The sequence below is a fragment of the Notamacropus eugenii genome, chromosome 1 (assembly GCF_028372415.1).
Source record: "Notamacropus eugenii isolate mMacEug1 chromosome 1, mMacEug1.pri_v2, whole genome shotgun sequence".
Lineage (NCBI taxonomy): Eukaryota > Metazoa > Chordata > Mammalia > Diprotodontia > Macropodidae > Notamacropus > Notamacropus eugenii.
Window position 1 is genome coordinate 385,640,347 of NC_092872.1, and position 20,636 is coordinate 385,660,982.

The 20,636-nt window shown below is 38.1% G+C and overlaps 1 protein-coding gene across 6 annotated transcripts in view; it reads left to right on the forward strand.

Annotated features, from left to right (window-relative positions):
• SGCD (sarcoglycan delta) overlaps positions 1–20,636 on the forward strand; it is a 1,338,077-nt gene that overhangs the window by 1,217,841 nt on the left and 99,600 nt on the right. For all 6 annotated transcript variants that reach the window (XM_072630829.1, XM_072630830.1, XM_072630832.1 and 3 more), the window contains one exon: positions 18,331–18,403. In XM_072630829.1, the coding sequence (XP_072486930.1) occupies positions 18,331–18,403 (73 nt within the window). The remainder of the gene's footprint in view (positions 1–18,330; positions 18,404–20,636) is intronic.

The window sequence follows — 20,636 nt, forward strand, 5'->3', positions numbered from 1 at the left end:
TTTCTAGTAGGCAGAACATTCAGAAACTTCACTAGCTTATGGGAAAGACATTTTTCCTCTGTGTCTTTTGGAACACTGCTAATCAATAATCATCTATTAAGTGTTTAGTATCCACTAATTAGGGACACAAATAAAAACATAAAATGTAGTCAAATGAAGTAACCTCTGCCCTCAAAGAGCTTAATAAATTCAGGGTGATGAGTTTAGCGCTCATAAATGTCCTATTTCAGGCCACAGGTGCACTGTTATCTAGCACAGTTTGGTGGGATACTGATATGTGCTGTTATTCATAAGGAAGACTGAAAAAGACAGAAGACCTGGATCAATGACCTCATCATGTGATCCCAGATCCCTGGAATTTTCCTACTCTTGTCCTGATCCTGTATTATTTACCTTCCTACCAAACACAGAACCCATGGGTATACAAATCAATGATTCATTTGCATTCAACCTAGAATTCCTTGTCTCCTTGACCTGTCAGATTCTGCACCCTTCTTCTCTGTACCCCTAGATGACCACCAATATTAGCTTTTTTCTGTTCCAGATACCAAGTTTCTAAATACTACTGGAGAACATACCAAAACTGTGTTAATTATTTCACTGTATTTTCATGTGATTTAAACTCCTTTGGACCCTCCCTGTCTCGTGGCAATTCTCTTATTTCTCTCATCAACCCCTTTTAGCCTGCCATATAGAATCAGTACTCTCAGGGACTGCCCTTCATCCCACCCTCTTCGCTGACAGCACATGGTTTCACTTTTACTTTACTGACCAGATGGAACTCCTTCACTTCCCTAACCAATCCCAAAGTTCTCATAGGTCCTTTGAAAAGACTCTCAGACTTCATCAGGCTCACTGCAGCTTCTACTCATTACTCCTAAATATGGCCTCTAGAGCAAAGAAGAGTAGATTCCTTCTTTTGTTAGTCTTTCATATACTCGAAGACAGCTATCATATCTCCCATGAGTCTTCTCCAGCCTAAATATCTCTAAATCATAGGATCAGATGATTATTAATTTAGAGTAGGAAAGAACATTAGAGGGCAACTCATCCAACTCCCTCACTTTACAGATGAGGACCTGAGGTTCAAAGGTGTTAAATGTCTTGCCAAAGTCCCCATGGGTTGTAAGTGACAGAGTTAGGAGACAAACTGAGAATCTCTGGTTCCTAATCCAGAAGTCTTTCCATATCCATTTTATTTACCAAGATCTTGAGGCTCTTTATCATCCTGGTTGCCTTCCTCTGATTATTCACAGGTCATCAGTTGTACCCCTTTATCTTATAGATAAGCAAAGTGAATATGACAGTCCATACATGGTCTGATCAAAGCAAAATACTATTACTTCCATTTTCCTGGAATGGAAGTTATGTGGCATGGTGGATAGAGTGTTAGGCTGGGAGACAGAAAGACATGAGTTCAAATCCAGCTTCAGACACTCACCTGCTGTATGACCCTGGGCAAGGCACTTAACCTCTGCTTACCTCAATTTCTTCATTTGAGGATGCACCAGGCATTGTATTAAGAATTTCAGATACGAAAAAAAGGCAAAAATAGTCCTTCTATCAAGGACTTCACCTTCTAATTCACCCTACCTTTAAGACATGCTTGAAGAAGTTTGAGGTGCTTGGAATCCAAGAATGCCAAGGCAGAGTCACCTGGAATGAATTTATACACTAAAGCCTTCTCTTAGTCAAGTGGCAAAAAAAGTTTACTGTAATGCTTAGGAAAAATAGACAAAGAACCTTAGGGAACCTATGAGATAATGAAGATGGTGCTGGGGCTTATATAGGAAAGGAACAAGGAAAAGGATGCTAAGGATTCTAATTAGGCAATCTAGGGGTCCAGGTATCTTTTGGGAGCAGCGACCTATGATTTACAGATGGGAAAATGCAGGGACTCTGCAGAGATAATTTTGTTGATACCAGATATTGAGGTAGTTGTCAGAGGTATGGACTTTGGAGATCTGATACAAGGGAGAGTCCCTGGGCCAGCCAGAAACAAAAATCCTTAGGCCAGGCATGCCTGTGTCTGCTCTGATAAGAGAATGTGTTCTGCAACAAGAGAACATTTTCTTACAGAGCAGGGGCCTACTGAGAAATTGGGAGGTTTCCAAAGCCATGATCTTAGGTCTGGGACCGAGCACCCCATCATGTTCATATTAAATAGAAGTGAATTGGAGAAGGAAAGGTGCTAAGGACTGGGGAAAAAGCCTGGCTCCTACCAAAGGTGGGAACAAAGGGAATACGAGTTTTGAAAGAATACATGGAAACCAGATGGTAGAGATGAGGGGGACAGATCATTCCAGGCATGAGAAGTAGCCTGTGCAAAGGTACAAAAATGGGAGAGGTGTTGTGTTTGAGCAGCCACAAGGCTAGTGTAACTAGAAGGCTTAGAAGGGAGTAAAGTGTAAGAAGATGGGAAAGGTATGTCGGAGTCAGGTTATGAAGAGGGCTCTGTGCCCAGTTCAATGATTTTCATGTCTTGAAACACTTTAAGATGGTCAGTGTTGCTTTGTAGTCTCCTGACTTGGCGTCTTCCCTGTCCTGGTAGGGATGCTTTTATCATAATAAAGCAGTCAAGGCACCTTCAGTGATTGGAAAGTTATTTTTGTTACACTGTAGAGTTTTATTTACTCTTGAAAATAATGAAACTGCATTCACCTGAAATGAGGTTGCTTACTGCTTGAATGATTCTTTTCACTGGGTTTGTTTTGGTTTAATAATATACCAAGTATGAGTTCTATTCTATTGGTCTTTGGAGTAGAGTTTGCTTAATTAACTCCTTGTCTCATCTCCTCCAGCCAGGACATTGCTATATGTGAATCTTAAAGCTCCTGGGGTTTTTTCTGTGCACAGAAATGCAAAACTGACATGTGGCTTGATTCTGACAATGTGGCAGGGTTTCTATCAATACCGGTTGTGGAGCACAAAGTACAGAGTGTTACAGTTAACTTTTCAGTTAGGAGAATGTTCTAATTTCTAAAAAAGAAAACATTAAGTACATCTCCTAGAAACAACTCAGAATGACAACAAATGTTATGAAGCACCAGCTGCAGCCTGGAGAGATTCAATAGGATTTAATTGTTGTGAGTGACTTTTCCTGCAAGAAGTTACTATGCAACATCTGCCTATTGCTCCAGCCTAGGAAGGTTTTCAGAAACTGATTCATTATCTTTGACATCCACTATTTGTGCCAGTTTATTTACTGAATGTTAGACTGAATTTTGGATAAACTGGGTATGCTAATTGCCTAATCCACTAAACTTAATTTAACTGAAACCTAACTCACCTTCAAGTGATTTTTTTTTTGCTATAATTCATGTTGAGAAAAAAAAACAACTAGAGAAAATAAATTGATTTTTAGGATGTAGCCAAAATAAATATGATTGACACCTGGGAAGGGTCAAAGGATCAGAGATTAAGAGCCTGAAATAACTCAGCAGCCATTTAAGTCAATCCCCTCATTTCACAAATAAGGACACAGATTCTCAAACATTTAGTGACTTACAATGACAAAGACTAAATAAGGAACAGAATGGGATTTGAACCCAAAACCTCTAATTCCTAATGCAGTGCTCTCCCCTGCACCATACTGTTTTCCAAGCCTTGATGTTGCTACATTCAGCCTAGTGTCTTAGACCACTGACATTCTACAGTGCCAAAAAGTCTTCACTTGATGTTAAGGATGATGAGCCTCAACCCCCACAGCAAGCACATTTGATTTAAAAAAACCCTGCAAATGCGGGCAATAGCTTGCACTTACATATCTAGGAAAGCAGAATTCAATATTTTAGAAAAAAATTTAAGCAACAGATGTTGAAATAAAAAATACATTTTTAGGAGAATGTTTAAGTAATTTGATGCATTCCAGTTCAATTCAACAAGACCCCATTTCCCAAGGTCACAGTTAATTAGATTTTGTTGCTATTTGGAGGGAAATAGAGTGGTGTTTTGGAGGACTCAATTTTAATCCCAGATCTGTCTCATGCTGCCTCTGTGTGACCTTGGACAAATCACTTAAATCCCTGTGAACATCAGTTTGCTTATCTATAAGATAAAGGGGTACAGATCTGAAATCTATTCCAGCTCCATGATCTTATTATCTTCTTTGAACCCAGTATGTTGGTGTATACCGTGAATCCCAGGATTGTGAGAAGCCCCACAATGTGCACTGGACTGGAATTCAAAGTGTAAGGGTTTGAAACTCAGCTCCAGCACTTATAAAATGACAAGGCTTGAGGGCAAATTACTTCTCCTTTATTATACCTAGTTCTCTCATCAGTAAAATAGGGATAATAATGCAGGGTGGCTTTGAGGAGCAAAAGAGATGCTATATCTGAACCACTTTGTAAACCAATAAGTAATTAACATAAAAGACAACCCCAAAAGTCTGATTTGGTTTTAAACTTTAATAGCTTAGAACTGCACTAAGATTTTTGGGATATCCTATATAAGTTGAAGTTATTTTTGTCATTACTATAAAGCTTGTAGTGGTGTTTTCTACTCTGACAGGTTTAATTCTATAGCTCCTTGTGAAATAGAGCCCTTTTATGATGTATCTTCCATACTTTTCATCTAGAAAATAATGTTTTATAGCAGTGACTACACTTATAGAATTTATCTTTGGATCATTTTTATTTTTGTTTTGACTGAATCTATATTCCTGGTGAGAAAAGTTCCTCTACCAGTGCAGGCTGGTACCTGACATGAAACTCACTCTTAGAGATTAACTTTTTGTTTAAGTACTTAAATGTTATGTTAGTCGATGCATATATGTTAAATATTTATAGTATTTGATTTTCAGTAATACCTTTAAATATAATGCAGTTTTCCTGTTTAGCTCTTAAAATTACATCTATTTTTCCCTTCACTGTAATCAAGATTAATATCCTCATTTTTTTTAGTTCACCTGATGTATAATAAAATCTGCTCTAGCCTCTATTTTTAACTCTGTGCTTTTCTAGGTTTCAAAGATGTTTCTAATATTTTCTTAGATTTGCATTCTACTCTATTTTGTTCTTTTCTATTTCATGGGCAATTGCATCCCATTTACATTTAACATGAGGATTGCTTATTGTACATTTGCTTCTATTATATCCTTTTCTTACTGCCCACCCCCACATTTCTTTACAGAGAAAAAGAGGATGGGAAAAGATAAGGAATACGATACTAGTGATCTGTAACTGAAACAAAGTGATTCCATTCTATTACCTTTTTTCCTTTTCCCCAAGCCCTTTCTCCATTTTTGTATACTCTTGTTCTTGTTTATCCAAATTATGATTTAGTAAATTTCACCCTCTTCATTCTTATTTCTTCCCTAGTGTATTCCTTTTTATTCCTCCTCATTACTTTCTTCTCTTAAGACTATCAGAACAAAACTACTTCCATTTCTTCTGTTCATCTAATTCAACTTGTTCTATATCTTTAAAGTCTTTAGAATTCTGACAACTCTTATTTTTTGCTTCCTAGATTAGGATGAAATCACTTCATTTCATTTAGTTCCTTCTAATTACAAACAAGTCTTCACAGTTTTCATTTGACTACCATGTTTGCATTTCTAAGTTCCTATTCAGCTCTCTCTTTTCCTTAGGAATGCTTGAAATTCGTTTATTCATTAAATAGCCATTTCCTTCCTATAGGGCTATATTCAGTCATCCAGAGGAACTTAGTCTTGGCAGTAAGCCTTTGTCTTTGTGTTCTGGAATATTTTATTCCAAGATTTTCTCTCTACAACAATAATTGTTATCAAATCTTTGTCATTTTGGCTGTGGTTTCTTCATGCTTAGATCTCTTCCCCAATCTAAAGTTTCTTGATTTGGGGTATTATGTTTTTGTGATTTTTTCATTAGGGGTTTCAGAAAATTATCCTTGGATTCTTTCTATTGTTACACTGTTCCCTGGTTCTAATAAATCTAGTGAGTATTTATTTGTGATTACTAGAAATATGGTATCCTTTTTTTTTGTTTTATTATGTTTTCTGAGCCTCTGATTCTTAAATTCTCTCTTTGGTTTGCTTTCCAAGTTAATTATTTTTGATAGTAGATACCTTACATTTTCTATTTTTTTTCCAATTTATCTTTGTTCTTATATTTCCTGTTCTTTCTGAAGTTACTGAGTTTTATTCGGTCCGTTCAGATTTTCAGGTGTCCATTACTTGGGTAAGATTTTTCCCTTTCTTTTCCAAACTATTTATTCTCCTTCCATTTTTTTCCTCCCAAGTTCTTATTTCACTTAAAATTTCATTTTTAAAATCATCTGCTTATTCCTACTAAATATTCCATTAGCCCTTGTGTCCATGCCATTTTTATCTCTGAGGTTTTGCTTGTATTTATCATGGAGAAGTTCTTATCTTCTGCATTTTCATCATCTCTGAACCCATAATAGTTTTTCTGATGTTTAGTGTTTTCTTATATTTACTCATATCTTCAGCCTCAGTTTCTGATTTCTCACTTTGTGACAGGATCAGCCTCTGTAACCTCCTTCACTCTCAAATTTGTAGCAATTAAGTCACTTTTTTTCTTCAGTGTTTGATTGGTTGAAGGAGATTAGTTATTTAGCTTTGGATTTTTTTGTTCATAATTTCTTGTGGTGATGACTTTTTAGATCATTGGTGGAGTACATGTGAGATAGCTGAGTTCCTCTATAATCCTTCATAAGTCTACATGACTCTCAATAGTCAGCAGGCACTTCTGGGAGCCAAGATAGTAGAATAAGCAGTAAATCACTGTAACCCTACTATAGTCACATCCAAACAACTATAGAAGAGCACCCCCAAACAAATTCTGTAATGATAGAACCAGAAAAAAGATGGGGTAAAACAATCTTTTAGCCCCAGAAACTCAAAATATTGACAAGAAAGGTCTGCCTTGGGTAAAAGGGGAGTGCAGTCCAGGAAACGAAGCATCCCAGCAAGCCTCACCTCTGTAAACCAGTGAGAGATTCTGAACCCCAGTGTGGCAAGCAGGCAAATGCCAACACCAGGACTCCCCACATGCCTCATCATAGCAAGGGGAATGGGCATACTCCAGTTCTGAGGACCTGACATGGCTTCAGCATAACCCTAGGCAAATAGACAGGCACCAGTAGTCAGACCACCAAATGCTTCAGCGTAGCCCTAGGGATATGCAGAAACATCCCACTGGCCTCAGCCACACTCCAGACACCAGCACAAGGATGCCAGCTCAGCATGAGATAAACTGCTAGACCCTGATGGCCTCCAGCAGGGGCAGACAACCCCTAGTCCTCACCCTTTCAGTACAGCACCAGACATGAGAGTCACCCATGGACCTCATGGGAACACCAATACAACACCAGGTAAATGACCAGGGCCTACAGTTCTTGGCACAACTCAAATTTAAAAGAAAGTAAAAAAGGTCAAAAAAGGTCAAAAAAGATAAACAAAAACCAACAACAAGAACAAAAAAAGAATCAGACTAGAGAGTTATTACAGTGACAGGGAAGATCGAGACACAAACTCAGAAGAGGACAATAATGTCAAAACATCTACAGCCAAAGCCCCGAAGATAAATGGGAAGGGGTCTCAAGCCCAGAAAAAACTCATTGAAGAGCTCAAAGAGGAATTTAAAAATCATAGAAGAGAAATAGAAGAAAAATTGGGGAAAAAAATGAGAATGATGCAAGAGAATTATGAAAAAAAAGTCAACAACTTTGTAAAAATAAAACTGCTTAAAAAGTAGAATTGGCCAAATGGAAAAGGAGATACAAAAATCCACTGAAGAAAATAATTCCTTAAAAGTTAGAATTCAGCAAGTGGAAGCTAATGACTCTATGAGACATCAAGACTCAATCAAACAAGTTCAAAAGAGTGAAAAAAATAGAAGAAAATATAAAATATCTAATGGGAAAAACAACTGACCTGGAAAATAGATCCACTACAGACAATGTCAATTACTGAATTACCTGAAAGCCAAAATAAAAAATAAAAGAACCAGGACAGCATTTTCAAGAAATTATCAAGGAAAACTACCCTGATGTCCTGGAACCAGAGGGCAAGATAGGCATTGAAAGAATCAACCTATCACCTCAAAAAAGAGATCCCAAAATAAAAACTCCAAGGAGAATTATTACCAAATTATAAAACTATCAGGTCAAGGAAAAATACTGAAAGTGGTCAAAAAGAAACAATTCAAATGTTAAGGACCCAAAATCACAATTACACAAGACTTGAATTTTGGACCATAAGATTATAGGATCATAGATTTAGAATTAGAGGTAATTGACATCAACTCCCTTATTTTACAAGTAGGACATTGAGATCCAGAAAAGATGATTGCTCCAGAGTTCCACAATAAGGATCAAAGCTGTGATTTGAACGCTGATCAGTCTTCTGACACAAAGTCTAGTACTCTTTTCACTATACTATGAAAACAACCTTAGGAATAATGTATTTCAATCTCTTCTGTTAATTTTTTTTAACTAATTCCTTTATTTTTTATAAATACACAATCATTTCCCAATATGCCATCACTAATTGAATCCTGCTTTGTAAGAAAAGAAAAAGTTAAGCAAAAGAAACCAACAGTGCATTTAATATTTTCTTCCTATATTCCCCCATCTTTCTATAAGGAGGAAGTGTGTTTCATCATCATTTATCCAGCATCAAGATTTTTCATTGCAATTGATATGATCTAGGCTCCCTTTTAGTATTGTTTCCATTTACATTATTATAGTAATTTTATATAAGTATATATTCTCTTGGTTCTTCCTACTTTGCTCTCTATCAGATCAAACAAGTCTTCTGAAGTTTCTCTGAATTCCTCATAGTTGTTGCTTCTTATGGAACAGTTATCTTTTGTTATATTCATATGCCACATTTTGTTCAGTCATTCTCCGATTTGCGAACACTTACATTTGTTCTGTGGTTGGTTTTTTTCTTTTTTTGCTACCATAAAAAGTACAGCCCCCTAATTTTACAGACAAAGAAATTGAGGCCCAGACTGAACAAAATATTTATTAGAGAGCAGCTCCAAACTCCAGTCTTTTGCTTTTCTTCCACCTAATTACCCTCTTCATCCCCTTGCTTCTAAGTATCCCGGGAGGAAACACCTCTGAAATCAAGCTCCAAAATGAAAGCATCTCTTTCCTGACAGGAGAAACCAGCTTCTTGTTACCATGGTGACTGAGTGCATCTGAGGTCTTTTGACAAGTTTACCCCCCACCTACGCCAGTAGGGGAAAGAGCTATTGAGAGGATCTTTACGGTGATTCAAAACACTTTAGATAGATCCTGTCACATGCTTTATAAGTTCCTGATTGATCGTGTGGAATTAAGTTATTGGGCAGAGAACCAGCTAATGGAAACACATTGATGAAATCATTTTTGAGGGACATTAAATGGAACTTAAAATAAAGCTGAAATGGCTTTATGGATTTTTCACTCAAACTGTTTATGAACATTTATTGCCAGTAAATTACAGTGTCAAAAAAGGGAATCAGTAGGTATGGTTTTAATAGAAGCCTCTTTGAAATAATAAAAATGAGGATAATTTATTACCTCAGAATAAAGACTATATGGAATGGGGAAATGCAGCTTATAGGATGGTGGTCAGCTATGGGCTGCAGGTGGCTGGACGCTGGGAAAGGGTAAAAAAATAAACATTATAAAGTACTGTACCTCCTAACTTACTCAACCACCTTAGCTAAAACATTTTCTTTCTCTGGCCCTTAGTTTTCACATCTGTAGATTGAGTGGGTGAGGATAAATGATCTCTTAAGTCCCTTCCAGCTCTGACATTCTTACTTTATTGTTTCAAGGAAACTGATCTGTTTTGGTTAATCTTAGGAAGCATGAACATTTTGAAGTCAATGTGAGTCACTTTAAAAGAAATATAATTCGAGATTTAACAAGAATCATTATTTAAGGATATAGAACTGTTTTTTATTTCATACTCAATAAAAGGATAAATGAATGGAAGAGATTATACCCACCCAGAGCAACAGCGGACAAGGTGAGAAATCAATCTTTTGGTGCCTTTTGACAGGTTGGCTAAAAAGTTTTCTCTCTCAGAGCCAGTACCTTTAAAGATCCGAGGACAGGTGCAGCATAATTAGGAAAATTGAATGCAAGGGTATGGCCAGGTTAACTGTGATGAATAATTAAGACAAAGTAGCCAAACCAACTTAGATCACATCTAGAGTACTGGGTCCAGTTATTGTTGCTACATCATAGGTCAGTCGATAGTCAAGAAAATTTTATTAAGCTCCTACTATCTGCCAGCATTGTGCTAAGTGCTAGAGAAATTTGGAACAAAAAAAAAAAAAAAGGAAAAGACAGTCCCTGCTCTCAAAGAACTTACAAGCAAATAGGGTAGGAAATGAAAAGATACAGAGTATCTTTCCACTCAGCATCCCTTCAGTGCTTCTTAAACTGTGGGTTGCAACCTCGACTCACAGTTTAAGAAACACTAGTCAGGACCAAGAAATGTTATCCAGATGGTTAATCATTTTGAAATCATACTATATAAGGAACGGATAAAGGAGGTGGTATGTTTTAACTTGATTAAGGGAGAATTTGGGGGACATTTTAGGTAGCTTCAAAAATTTAGAAGGGCAATATATGAATGTGAATCCAGACTTTTCTTTTCAGCTTCAGTGGAGCTTCCCACTGAAGTAGGAGTAGTCATGAAAGTGAAAAAATGATAGATTTAAGGTTTAAGGATAGAGTGGATAGAGTGCTGGACTTGTTGTCAGCAAGACCTCAGTTCAAATTCAGCCTCGGATGTTAGCTGTGTGATCCTGGGAAATTCACTTACCCCCTTTGCCTCAATTTCCTTATTTTAAAATGAGGAAAAGGAAATGGAAAACCACTCCAGTAACTTTGCCAAGAAAACCTCAAATGAGATCACAAAGTGTCAGATATAACTGAAATGACTGAACAGCAACAAAGATTTAAGGGTCATGTAAAATGAAAATTCCTAACATTTAGAGCTATCCAGAAGGAGAAAGGTGATGGGGTTTTCCTGCTAAAGTCTCCTAACAAGTATTGAATGAACATTTATCATGAATGTTCTAAAGGGGATGCTTCAGATTCAGGATGGACTAGGAAACCTCTGCAATCTTCTTCCACCCTGAGTTCCTGTAATACATTTTTTAATCAATCAACAGGCATTTATTAAGTGCGCACTGTATACTAGGGCAAGTAGGTGGCATATTAGAGTACTGGGTCTCGAGTCAGTTAGACCCAAGTTCAAATCTAGCCTCAGACACTTTTTAACTGTGAGACCCTGGATAAGTCACCTAACCCTGTTTGCCTCAGTTTCCTCATCTATAAAATGATCAGGAGAAGGAAACGGCAAACTGCTCCAGTATCTTTGCCAAGTAAACCCCAAATGGGGTCAAAAAGTGTCAGATGCAGCTGAAATGACTGGACAGCAACAACAAAAATTTAAGGTTGATGTAAAGAAAAATCCCCTAACATTTAGAGCTGTCCAAAAGTAGAAAGGACTTTCTCAATAGGTGATGCATTTCCCTGCTAAAGTCTCCTATCAGATATTGGATTAATGCTTTTCATGGGTGTTTTAAAGATCAGGATGGACTAGATGGCCTCTGCTGTCCTCTTCTACTCTTCTCCTCCTCTTCATTCTACAAGATGGAAGATCCATCTTGTATTTCTTTGTTTCTTTACATCTCATCCTGGAACTAAGAGTCCAGATGTTTTTTAGTCTGTGGGAAAGTCTCATGTCATCATTAGGCCCTTGAGGAATATTCATCTAGCACCTTTCAGCCTGCTCTAAGAACCCACCGTGTGCCAGGCCCCATGCACATGAAACTGGTATGGCTTTGTTGTATAGAAATGACTTTCCAAGAAGAGACAAACAAATTCATCCTTGGGGCAGGGAAAATGAGATCAGCAGTCAGTCTTCATCAGCATTGCTCCTCCAAATACCCTCCGGCATCCTGACGATGCCCAAGAAGCAGCGCTCCATCACTGGAGCGTGTTGGGTACACAGAGGAGATTCCAGTCATTTGTTGTGCAATAGTGCCACTTTAGAGACATAAAAACCTGATGAGATGGGGAATATAAAATCATATTGAAAAGGCACACTGAAGTGACAACTAATTAGAAGTGAATTCGAGGCATTAGTTTTGCTTTATAGTGGAGCAAATGGGTTACTAGGAAGAATGAGATTCCTCGAGAGCAGTCTAGTAGGCTTAAAATTTGGCATTCCATGATTGTGCTACCCTCTGATACATGGGGCCTCACAGGAGGAACCAAGGTGTTCTATGATGCATCCTCATCAACCATGTGCCAGGGATATACATTAGTGCTGAGGGAACACCAGGCAATGCGAAATTCGGCTCCTTCCCTTAGCCATATTATGATGTAGCTGATGACAGCACATAAAAGCAAAATGAGTAATTTCTGCTACCACTTCCTACAATCTCCTTCCCATCATGTTCAATGGTAAGTGCTCCCTAGCTCCCTTCCTCCTCTGCCCTCTCCTTTCAAGACATCAAGGGTAGCAACCCTATTATGGACAAACTCATGGTGACCCTAGATAATTTCATCTCAGACTCTTTCCACCATCTTGTATTCAGAGAATCCTGTCTCTGGATGATGCTCCATCCTGGCACCCCCAGTTACCTAATGGTACAATGTGCCAGGAGGAAGTCAGCATATTCTCCCTGCCAGCTTCTAACCCAAACTCTGCTGTCACCATTTCGCAGCTTCTGCTCCTCTGATGTCCAAATTATCCCTGCACGGTAAACAAACATTTATTAAGCATTTGTTAAATAACAATAGTAATAGCTAGCATTTATATATTACCCTTTAAGGATTACAAAGTACTTTACAAATATTATTTTTCATTGTCATAACATCATTCATAGCATAACATAGGAAATAAGTTTTATTATTTTCTCTTTTTAACACATAAGGCAACTGGGGCAGTCAAGTGCCTTGTCCAGTATCAAATACTTAGTGTCTGAGGCTTAATTTGAAATCAGGTCTTCCTTATTCCACTGCTCTCGTCATTACATCGCCCAGATACCCCTAAATGTCCCAGGTACTGTAATAAACACTAAGAATGCAAAGAAAAGCAAGAAACAGTCTTTCCCTGAAAGAGTTTACATTTGAACCCAGGAAACAGCATGCAAACAACCATGTACAGATAAGAAATATATATGAGGTGAATGGGAGATAATGTCATTGGTATTTGTGGGGGGAGGAGTGAGAGGGAGGTGAGGAGCCTGGAAAGATCTCTTGCAGAAGGTAAGATGTATCACAATCTGCATTTTTTTGCAGTCATCTGCAATACAGTATTCCAGATCATTCTTTCTTTCTGAAGGAGTTCAATAACTGATTCAAGGTCTTACTACCTGTCCAAGTTCCTGCCATTCTATCTAAAATCTTCTATGTACTGAGAAAATTGGGATTGTCAGCCCTATCTCCCTTATTTCACACACTGAAATCCCTGGTCATTTCCCTGAGGAAAAAATGGTCCTTCCCCTTCCCAAGGCTCCACTTATGCCCCTGATTACATCCCTTCTCATCTCCTGCAGCTCAGCCTACCCTCATTGCACCCTGCCTTATCTTCTGTCTCTCTACCTATTTTTTTGGCTTCTTTCCCACTATGTACAAATGTAAGGAGACCTTCCTCCTCCTTTAGAAGCCTTCAGGTGACCCTGCCATCTCCACAGACAGTCATCCTATATCTCTATTTCCTTTCATTGCCCATCTTGGAGGAAAAAAACAACATTACATTATGCCTCCATTTTCTCACAACGTATTTACTTATCAGCAACTTGAAATCTAACTTCCGCGAGGATCTCCCTCCTCTCCAAGCACTCTCTAAGAGTATCACCAATCTTTTGTCTGTCCTTTTCCTTTTAAACCTTTCTTCAGTTATTGGTATTCTCAGCCACCTCCTCTTCCTGAGTATTCTGTCTTTCCTCGGCTTTTGTGATATCATCTTCTCTTTTGTTTCTCTTCCTATCTCTCTGACCACTTCTTTCCAGTCTCCTGCTGGAAGATATCACCCTTTTCTTGTCCCCACTGTGTTATTTGACTTCTAAATTAATCCTCTTCCCATGCCCTCCAGAAAAATGACTTCTTACTATCGGTCTCTTCCAAGGCTCATCCTTGCTACCCTTCTCTCTACACTCTCTTCCTAAGCCATCTCTTCAGCTCCCATGAGTTCAGTTCTAGATTGGTAACTCAGAGATCTAGATACGTAGTCCTAATCTTTCTCAATTCTAGTTCTCCATTACCTACTTGTGATCTAGGCACTGTGGCAGCACAGTCTCTTCCCTCCAAGAGTTTCCAAAGTAATTCTGATATTTAATAGCATTAGTGTGAGTAGTAAGTACTCAATAAGTATTAATGATATTGTCAGGTAAGCATCTGAAGAGGGAGAAAGAGATTGGCATGAGCTTGGGAGAAAGAGGAAAATCAGCAAAGGCATCAGTGACAAAGGCAAACATCAGCCAGGAAATGAAATAAAAATAGCAGTAAGAAAATGCAGAATGCTTTGCTGGGCCCCTGCACTTCAGGCCAAGGATGCTATCCAAGATTATAAGCCTGGATTCTCCAAACCCCATTCCTTCGGGAAAGCGTGACAAGAGGGAGGAAGATCAGCAACCATCCATATATAAAACACATAGTATTTAGTTTTCCTGTTCCACCTCGTGGTGAAGGGGCAACATAGGGCTGAACAGGTACACATTACATGCTGTTAGTCAGTTCCCTAAATTGTTTTCTATACATCTGTTACTGCCTCAGTTTCTTCATCATTCAAAAGGACAAAATCCCCTGTGCCCTATGCGGCTGACAGGGCTATTATCAGAAGGAAGTGATGACAGGTTTAAAAGCACTTGGAAAGGGTAAAAGTGCTACACAGCCAGAAGGTGCTATTATCATTACCAACATCATCATTACTGGGTATTTTTCTCTATATATGTTTTAAGCGACCTTGAAAAATAGTATGACCCATAGCCACAGGGGACCTGATGCAGGAGAATTGTTTATTTTGTTCCAGACTTGGAAAAGAATGAAGTCTGAAAGGCAAGGCCAAAGGAGGCAACTTTCCTCACTATGCCTGAGAAATTCATTCCTCTCCCTAATCCCTAGCTCCACCCCATGAAAGGGGAGAATCAGGCCAAACATGCAGCATGGCTTTTTGTAGAAAAGAATATACATTGATTTTTAGCCCACTGATTTCAGGGATTTATTTGTAATTTTTAAGAAATCAACAAAAAATAAATTATTGCTTCCCTCTCCTCCCTACATCAAAGACAATTTTGCTTATGCTTGTAAGAATAGAAAAGAAAGTTATTACTCTGCCCTCAAGCAGTTTACTATCTAAATATTCAAAAGGCATTAGATTAGCATAGAAATCATATATCTAGAGGAAGACAGGACCTCCGAGGCCATTGAGATCAATCGTCTTATTTTATAGAAGAGGGATTCAAGAACCAGGGAGGATGAATGATTTTGCTTAAGGTCACACAAACACTAAAGGGTCAGAGACAGGATTTGAATTCAGGGCTTCAGACTTCAAAGTCAGCGCTCTATACCAATAGCCTAAGGCTACAGATCAGCCTTGTACATATAGCTTTGTTAATAATACAAATAAATGCTTAAAAGTAATCATACAAAATAAATGCTAAAATGATACAAATACGAATGCTTAAAAATAATACAAAATAAATGCTAAAAGTTCTGGGAGTGGGAGCAAAGGGAAGAATACCAGGTTGGTTTAGATCAGAGAGCATTTCATGGAGAGGTAGGTGCATTTGAATTTTTGTTTGTGGGGGAGAGGGCATGGTTTGGATTATAGGTCAGTGAAGAATTATAACTGGTTCTACTTTTCTAAGGTTTTTAAACTATTCCTTTTATCATGTTTAAGGAATGGTTTAAGACTAAGTATTGAAGTGTCTAAGTTCCCAGATTAAGGCAGAAAGGACCACTGACAATTTTTTTAAAATAATTATTTAATACAATTGTTAACTATTGTTTTAAAACCAGCCAAAACATTCTTCCTTTATTTATACATCCCTTCCCAATGCCAAATCAGAGCCAATAGCATACATCCCTGAAGCACAGATGTCATGAAATCAATTCATTTTCCTAGAAGCATCAATTTTTGCCTATAAGACAGGATTTGAAATGGTGGCAGTTAGTGGGGAAAAAATCAACCCATTTTAATGCTAAAAAGAAACTGAAAATTTAGACATGTACTTGTATGATAAACACAGCAGAATTTATTTGCTTACCCCCTCCAGCCTCCTATTACTAGGACAGCTAGGTGGATAGAATGCCAAGCCTGTAATCAGGAAGACCATCTTCCTGAGTTCAAATCTGATCTCAGATACTTACTAGCTATGTGACCCTGGGCAAGTCACTTAACCCTGTTTACCTCAGCTTCCTTATCTGTAAAATAAGGTGCAAAAGAAAATGGCAAAACATGCCAGTATCTTTGCCAAGAAAACCCCAAAGGGGGGTAACAGAGTAGGACTTGACTAAAAATGATCCAGCACTATAGCGGTACATGCTTATTTAGATAAGTTAAAGGTACTATCTTGACTAAGTTTAATTGAAAAGCACACATCTAGTGCAATTGATGGTGATAAACTTGGAATTAAGTGATTCGGAAACAGTTCATAGTGGGCAAATCAGATAATAACCTTCATGGACAGTGAGGTGCGGCTGCTACTGACAACTTGTAAAGATAAAAGCTGATGGTAAAGGCAAGAGCTAAATATCAAGGTCGAGCCAAGGGATTGAAGTTAATACCCAAAATCTAAAGCTTTGAACATTAAGTGATTCTTTATGAATTTTAAAGGGGAAAAAAGCCCTCTTTCTGAGGCCAGTAAGTTGATTTTTTTCTTAACACTAGAGGGACCAGAATTAAAAAAAAAAAAAAAAACCTCGAGGGACTGAACCGTGGCAATTGACGCAATGCTTTTGTACATATAAGAAGAGATAGAACGATGAAAATTTTATTTCAAAATAAAATTGTAGTATCAGCTTATATTTATTTGTATTTAAAGTCCACTCCAAAGATAGAAAAAAATATAATAAATTATGAAAAGTTAGAAAAAAATACAAAAATATTCTTATATCAATGGATGTGCCTAGGGGCATCTCTTTACCTAGATCATGCTGCAAAACTCAAGTTGTGCTGTAATCATGACAGTCCTTTACTTATCTACCCCCACTACCGTTCTACTCAACACTAGTTAGCTGCAGTTGTCCTTATCTGATTTATGATTTAAAATATGCCAACAGGACTCCAACAGTTCAGTTCCCAAAACATTTCCAGACCACAATCTTATCAGCTGTTTATGAAGGGCCAGAGCTTGACTCTACTGTTTGCAAATATTATTTTAAACCAAGATGCAATTTGTTCTTTGGGCAATTTTCAGTGATACTATCAGGAAAAAAAGGCAAGTAAATAGATAAATAAAAAGAATGAAAAAAATAAGAGTCTATCACAAAAAGGAAAAAGAAAACTTTTTTCAAAGTCATCTTGTAGTCACAGGCAAAGGAGGAGATGACCTATTCAAGATTATATATCACATCAGCTATGTGAGACTAGAACCAAGGTCTTCTGATTCCCAACTCAGGCTTCTTTCAACTATATCTCACTGATTGAGGAGGAAGTAGGGCCAGGGGTTTGCATGGAGGGGCGAGGGAAATATAAATATACATTTTAAACTCTGGTCAGTACTGATATCTACATGTACTCATGACTTAGTTACTCCACTACAATGATTTTCTGATGCCTCACCATGACATGGGGGCAACCTTGGGGTCTTTAGTACTTTGCCAGCAAAGTACTAAAGTCTGGCAGGTCCTCCCCAGCAGGAAGAAGCTCTTCACCAGCAAGGTGGCTCTTTAAAGCACAGCAACTCACAAAGTTGCTCAGGTTTAGCAGACTTGAAGTCTGCCTCAAGGGAAAGAGCAAATGAATAAATGAAGACATGGATTTTCAAAGGGTGATGTAATTATTGTGCTCTAAGCATTCCTTGGAACATCTAGGTTACACAGTGGAGAGAACTCTGGGCCTGGAGTCAGGGGGGCCTGAGTTCAAATCCGGCCTCAGACACTTTCTAGCTGTGTGACCCTGGGCAAGTCATTTAACCCTGTTTGCCTCAGTTTCCTCATCCAGAAAGTGAGATACAGAAGGAAAGAGCAAACCATTCCAGGATTTCTGCCAAGAGAACCCTAACCCGGGTGCTAGAGAGCTGCATACAGCTGAACAACAAACATTCTACAGACATTTATTTTATGTTTTGTGGCAAAGGGAGTGAAATGAAATGGGCCAGCCCCGCTACTAACAGAGTTTTGTTTTCTGTCTTGTTATTCCAGGAGCAGAAGGCACAGTGTTCCCTAAATCTATAGAAACACCTAATGTGAGGGCAGAACCCTTCAAGCAACTAAGGTAATCTTTGCGATCTAGTTTGGACCTATGTACATAATCAGCATGTCATTGCAATCAGATGGTCTGCTACGTTGCATTTTTTTCCTGACAAGTGATTTTCCAGCTGAGTTTCTTTTTGAGTGCAAATATCAAAGGAGAAATAGAAATGTCATAGAGGAAATGTCATAGAATGGGGCAGGAGGAACAAATAGAAAATGGTAATTAGGAATAATATCTCAATAATCAAGAGCCGGGAGACACGAAGTCCTGGTTAAAGAACAGAGGAGGATAGAATCATAAATCTGAGCTGGAAAGACCCTTAGAGGCCATCTCAGACTCATCTTCAATAGTCCAATCACCTAGTTTCCCAGAGGAGAAAACAGAAATCTGCAGAGATTGAGTGACTTGCCCAAAAGTTAGTGGCATAGTTCAGATTTGAACCCAAGTTCTCTGATCAAAACCAACATTCTTAGAAGACCAGGCTTGGAAATGAGATACATGAGAATTCTTTGGTCAGGTAGTAGCTCATCCGTTTATGACTGAGATAGCCTCAAGACTATAGGGATGACAGGGAGGGCCATAACAGTGGTAGAAATACCTTTTGTACAGAAAAAAACCATTCCATGCCCAGGGAACCGCATTTGGCTGGACATAGGAGGTGCTGTCAAATCACCTGCTTTCCCTAAAACACTCTGTTTACACATAGAATTGTAAGACCTCTTTATTCCAAAATATAAACAGAGGAACCCCAATATGTAAAGGGGATAACCATGGAGAGAATATTTTTTTCAAAGACTATAAATAAAATTAATCTAATAGAAGCCGCTTCCCCACAGTGTTCACTCAAGAGATGCCCCTGCCCCATTCAGGGAAAATTGGATCTCCTCATCTCTGAAGAGGTAATTTTAACCAAAGCTAATCAGAAACCACCTTAAGTATCATACATACCAGATGAGGTGCAACTATAATAGGATTTCATTAGTGGAAGGCAGCCACACACAAATCTATTGGTATTGTACAAGGTAGACCTAGCCTTCCAAGAAGCAATTTAAATGTAACATGCCCACTAATGCGGCAGCAGTCATGTTGGAAAATAATAATATGATAATTTTCAGCAAATTAAGGCTTTCTTTGTGCTGTGTTTCCCGAAACAGAAAGGTGTTTTCAGTGCTTGGTGTGAATTACAAAAATGCAACCGAAAAAAATCCCTAGTGTTCATAAAGATATACAGGCCAGGAATGTAAATGTATTGGACTAAAGTAGGAACATAATTGGTGGACAATGAGAGTCCTTTATTAGGAAGGTCTCTGGCATGGGAAGCTATCTTTTTAGAATTACACAGTACAATATAAAGAAAGCTGTATTGGTTTTTAATGTGGTGATTTTTCAGCATGGTAAAAGGCTGTGGCCAGATCCCTTCTACCTCTCCCAAGAAAAGATGCTGGATCAAGGATCTTGGGCAGAAACTGTGGTCAGGGAGACTTTAATGAGGACTTAAAGTATACTGAATTAATGCTGTGACAACCCATGCCAATGAAATAGGGTTCTTAGAGCCAGAAGTAAAGCATAACCTGTTCTTCATTCTTTAATTCAGTCTTCCTTAAGACTGAGTAGGATGTTTATTCTAAAACATACTGACTTCTCTAAAGAAAGGCTCTTTTTAAGGAAAGCAGACCAGAAAGCTCAAGGAATGAAGGGAGATGGGAAGGGTTCTGGATAACAATTATTAAAAAGAAAATTTCTATATATTTTATGAATTCAATGTAGTATATGCATTGTTGTTCAATTGTTTATCATGTCCAACTCTTTGTGACCCCTTTTGGGGTTTTCTTGCAAAGATACTGGAGTGCTTTACCATTTCTTTCTCTAGCTCATTTTACAGAGGACCAACTGAGGCAAGCAGGGTTGCATGACTTGCCCTAAGGTCACACAGCTACTAAGGTGTTTGAGGTCAGATTTGAATTCAATAAAATGAGTCCTCCTGACTCCAGGCCTGGAACTCCATCCACTGTACCACCTAGCTGCCTAGATATTATGTGTGTGTATGTATGTATACATATATGCACATATGTGCGTGTTTTTATACATACACATATGCCTATGTATGTTTGCGTATATGTATGTGTATATGCATGTGTGTATATATATATATACATGTATATATGTGTGTGTGTGTGTGTGTGTATGTATTTCCAAATCCTAGAATATATTCTTACTTCTCTGATTCTAGAAGTAGAGCATTCTGAAGATGACT